At 48.3% G+C, this 3,853-nt stretch overlaps 1 protein-coding gene across 1 annotated transcript; it reads right to left on the bottom strand.

Annotated features, from left to right (window-relative positions):
- Nucleotides 1-978: 978 nt before the first annotated feature.
- On the bottom strand, nt 979-2,878 carry LOC125549353 (uncharacterized). Its single transcript, XM_048712791.2, has 2 exons — nt 2,717-2,878; nt 979-2,614 (listed from the first exon to the last, which is right to left on the bottom strand). Exons 1-2 carry the CDS (start codon nt 2,727-2,729, stop codon nt 1,179-1,181), a joined length of 1,449 nt encoding a protein of 482 aa, XP_048568748.2. The 5' UTR covers nt 2,730-2,878; the 3' UTR covers nt 979-1,178.
- Nucleotides 2,879-3,853: the final 975 nt, after the last annotated feature.

Genomic DNA, 3,853 nt, shown 5'->3' with positions numbered 1-3,853 from the left:
GTTCCATCCTAATTCTGATAACATGCACAAAAGTTGAGAATATTCACGAACTTGAAAAAATGGCCACATATTTTAAATTTGAAATAGATGGAAAGAAACAACCACAATGAGCGATGCCTTGCATTTGCGCAGAACTTAGCATGTCATAGGAAAAAAATCTCCCTTCTTTTCATAATAAGTGGCATGGTTTTAGTTCAATGGATCCAAGGGAGTAGAAGTTAGTCCATGCAGATACACGGGCCTTACCCCATCAAGGACACTACATAGGCCAAGCCCACTTAAAATCGCCTACAAATTACATGCCTATCACGCGGCACGGCGGAGCGCGCCGATCCCTGTATTATAATTTATCTCTCTACGAACTTCTAAGCCAGCTTTATGACGTGATGAACCTCGCCTCTGCTTTTGGATGCTGCCATCCGTTGCTTTTGAAAAGCTAGCATGCATCTATGCCATCGCCATGTAACCTCTAAGATTTCCGGTGACTACATGCACCTGTTAATATCTGTAATGTGACTCTCTTAGCTAGATGTGTTCCATTTCTGCTGGTTTGGTCTATTAGAAAATGTGAGTTTCTTCACACCAATATGACATGATACATAGAGCACACTGATCAGTACAAAGGGGACAGTGAAAGGGGCACGTCCTACCTCGGACCATCCAGCTTCCGCTCAGGCGGCACGCCATGGGTGCTCCCGCAATCACTAGTTTAACTCATTAAGGCCGAATAAAAGGGCGGCCAACCAGCTATGCCACACGGCGCATGCTGGATGCTCACAGTGAGAATGTTTTTGATATTATTTTGTTGAAAATCATGTGTGTCACATTGTAGAAGAGATTTTGTTGAAAATCATGTGCGATTGATCATAGACCATACAAAATCTCTTCGCATACAACCATCATAGACCACTATGTGCTATTTATATACCTGACACATTCCGGTCCTAGTATTGGACCGCTCATCGGAATAAAAATACATATAACAAGCCTTAATATAGGATATTTTTATTTTGCAATATTTACTGTTACTAGCAAAACATGATGTAAAAACAAGAAAAATCCCCTGTAGGATTACGTCCCTGACACGCATGACTGTCTGGTGAACCTGTTACCACACACAATACTAGTTTTATCCAAGTCCATGTCCTGTATAGAACATGACGTACAGATTGCTAATTTCATCCCTGTTTGTAACTCAAAACAGAGTAGACCGCCTGAACGAAACCACAAACTAGTCCAATGACAACCGCTAGGAGCCCGACGGCAAGCCAGGGGTTGTTGAAGTACTTCTGCCTCAGCCACGCCATCCACCTCCGCGGGTTGCTCAGGAAACGCTTCTCCAGCTTATAGCATGTCTCCCGCAGATAGTTGTGATGAGCGTCGTTAGGGTCAAACATAATACCCTTGCAGAGGTCGGCGAAGCATTTGGCCACCTCATCATTGTTGCCATGGCCATGCACGATGATGCCTCTCTTCGTCAACAGCTCCACGTCCTTTGTGGTGCAAGCTACCTGGGACATGAACACACAGTACGCTGTGACGTGGCTCCCCACCGTCTCCCGGTTCCGCTGCTCCAGCTCCATCAAGTTGCGCAGCAGGCGCCATGTCTCGGCGTCGATGTCCAAGCAGGGGACCTCCAGCGTGCCACTGCCGCTGCTCAGCTTCACGTCGAGGATGCACCGTGTGGGCCCCTCCTCGCTCATGTCTCGACGCTTGAACATCACCCCGGCGAAGTAGTACTCTGTCGCTGAGCGCCACCGGCGCACGGTGACGCGCTTGGCGCCGCTGACCGTTGCAGCAGAAGACGCCGACGGTGCCACAGGCTTCAAGTGCATATGAAGAAGATGGAGAAGATTGCCTGGATCCGTCGGCACCACGGCCGGCGCTGCCTCCGCGTACTTCTGTATCCTCATGAGAACGAGAGCATACTTAGCAATGTCTGCAATCACACGATCGTTGCGGTCCAAACCTGTTAGCTCCCCAATCTTCGCAAGGACAAAAAAAGGTATCTGGTTCTCTGCAAGGTAGAACACATCACGGACCACGGCCAGCACCTCGGCCCTTTCCGCTGACAGGGAGCCTGCATTTGCAGTACCCAGCGCATCGTCCATCGGTTGTGCTCCGAGTTGGAGGCCGACGAGGCGGGAGAGTATGTAGCAGCCGTCGAGGAGGAGCATGCGCACGAATTGCTCGCTCGTCATGTCATCAAAGTCGTTGCCGTAGCAGTCCCTCACAGATTTCTCGAGGCATCTGAGCTCGTTAACGTAGACGTCCACCTCCACCGTCATGCCGGGTCTCAGAGCCTTGGCAGCCGTGACCACCTTGTCCAGGCTCATCAGCTTGTCGTGCTCCTTGGCGAGCTGCGGGCTCTTGCTCTGGGTCTTGGGCCGAGGGTAGTTGTACGGGCCGATGGCGACGTGGTCGGGGTCATACTCGCCGTTGTCGACGTTACGCGTCTGGTCGCGGACCTTGGCGATGATGACGGGACAAGGAGGGCGCCTGTCGCCGACCTGCGCCTGGGTTGAGTGCAGGGCGCGTAATTCACCTCTCAGATCATTGGCCAGCTGAACCATCTCTATAACGCAGGAATTGTCTGAATCGCTAGAAGTTTGGCCTACAATCGATGTCCATCAGTCAGCAACACATATAGCATGATTAGTCAACTATATTTTGACAAAAATAGAAAAAGAAATGGGATGATAAGTTTCCTTGGCACCTTGCTGATCCATTTGCTTGCCCACGAGTAGTAACGCCTCCCCAATTGACTGCCTTACTCTGCCGCCTAGCCGAGTAGCAGCAGTTGTTCTTGCGCTCCTGGGCTTCTGTTGCCCTCTCAACGGACGCTCAGTTCACGCTTTGTTTCAGAGTTGGTGGCCCAGCATCTGTATATGTAAGCCTTCCTCCTAGTACTTTACATTCTGTTGAGGATAAGAATAGAAGATTCGTGCGCAGGCACGACCTGTTAGATTACCCAGGAAGCTGCTATAATGGACACACTTTGCAAAAAGGAATGGACATATGATATGAGCTAGAGTCAAGTCAAGCACTGAGATGAAGGTGTGCATTCTGAAAAGAGAAAGCTACCGCAAGATTGATATCACGCAAGATTGTGTGGCTACAAGAAAGGAACAATGGTTTGGCGTGTAATGTTTTGTAATGGTTCCCTGCCCCGCCGCATCGCCGTCAGGCCTAGAGGCAGCAGCACCGGCCAGCGGAGAAAGGAGTACTACCTACTTGGCTGCTTTTTCTACTTTTCGTCCAGCAGTTTGGAATAGTATGAACTTTCGATATCAGATTCCAATGAACTTTTTTTTAGAACAATGATTCCGATCAACTGAGATTCGGTCGACCGTGTCTATGTATGCCGTCATGTTTTTTTAAACTTAACTAGCCAGTTGGCCCTCTCAAATGCCTCACAACTGTCTTGGCATCGTCTTAAATTTGTTAAAGGTGTATGAAAATTAAATTACGATTTCATAATATTCATGTTACATGATTAGGATGGTTCTCTTTGAAAATATTATGATAAATTAATGTGTGATGCCACATGTGATTGAACTATATTTGATCAGTTTTAATTTACGGACTGAAAAGAGAAAGCTACTAGCTAGGATTCCTCCATGATAGGGCGCAAGGTTGCGTGGCTACAAGTGAAAGGAAGAATAGTTTGAACTTTGAACAGACCTGCTTGTAGTCGTTTGTAATGGTTCCCTGCTCGCATCGCCATCCCTTAGAGGCAGCACCGGTCATTGGAGAAAAGAGTATTAGCTACTTGGCTGCTTTGCCTCCATGCCAACGAGGCTGGCTGGTCCATTCATGAATCAGATTCATTGATTCATCTTGCTACCTTCTG

This window comes from Triticum urartu, chromosome 3A (genome assembly GCF_056163025.1).
Source record: "Triticum urartu cultivar PI428250 chromosome 3A, HENAU_Tu73, whole genome shotgun sequence".
NCBI lineage: Eukaryota > Viridiplantae > Streptophyta > Magnoliopsida > Poales > Poaceae > Triticum > Triticum urartu.
Note: the sequence above shows the minus strand (reverse complement) of the source record. Positions and strands in the feature narration are given on the sequence as shown.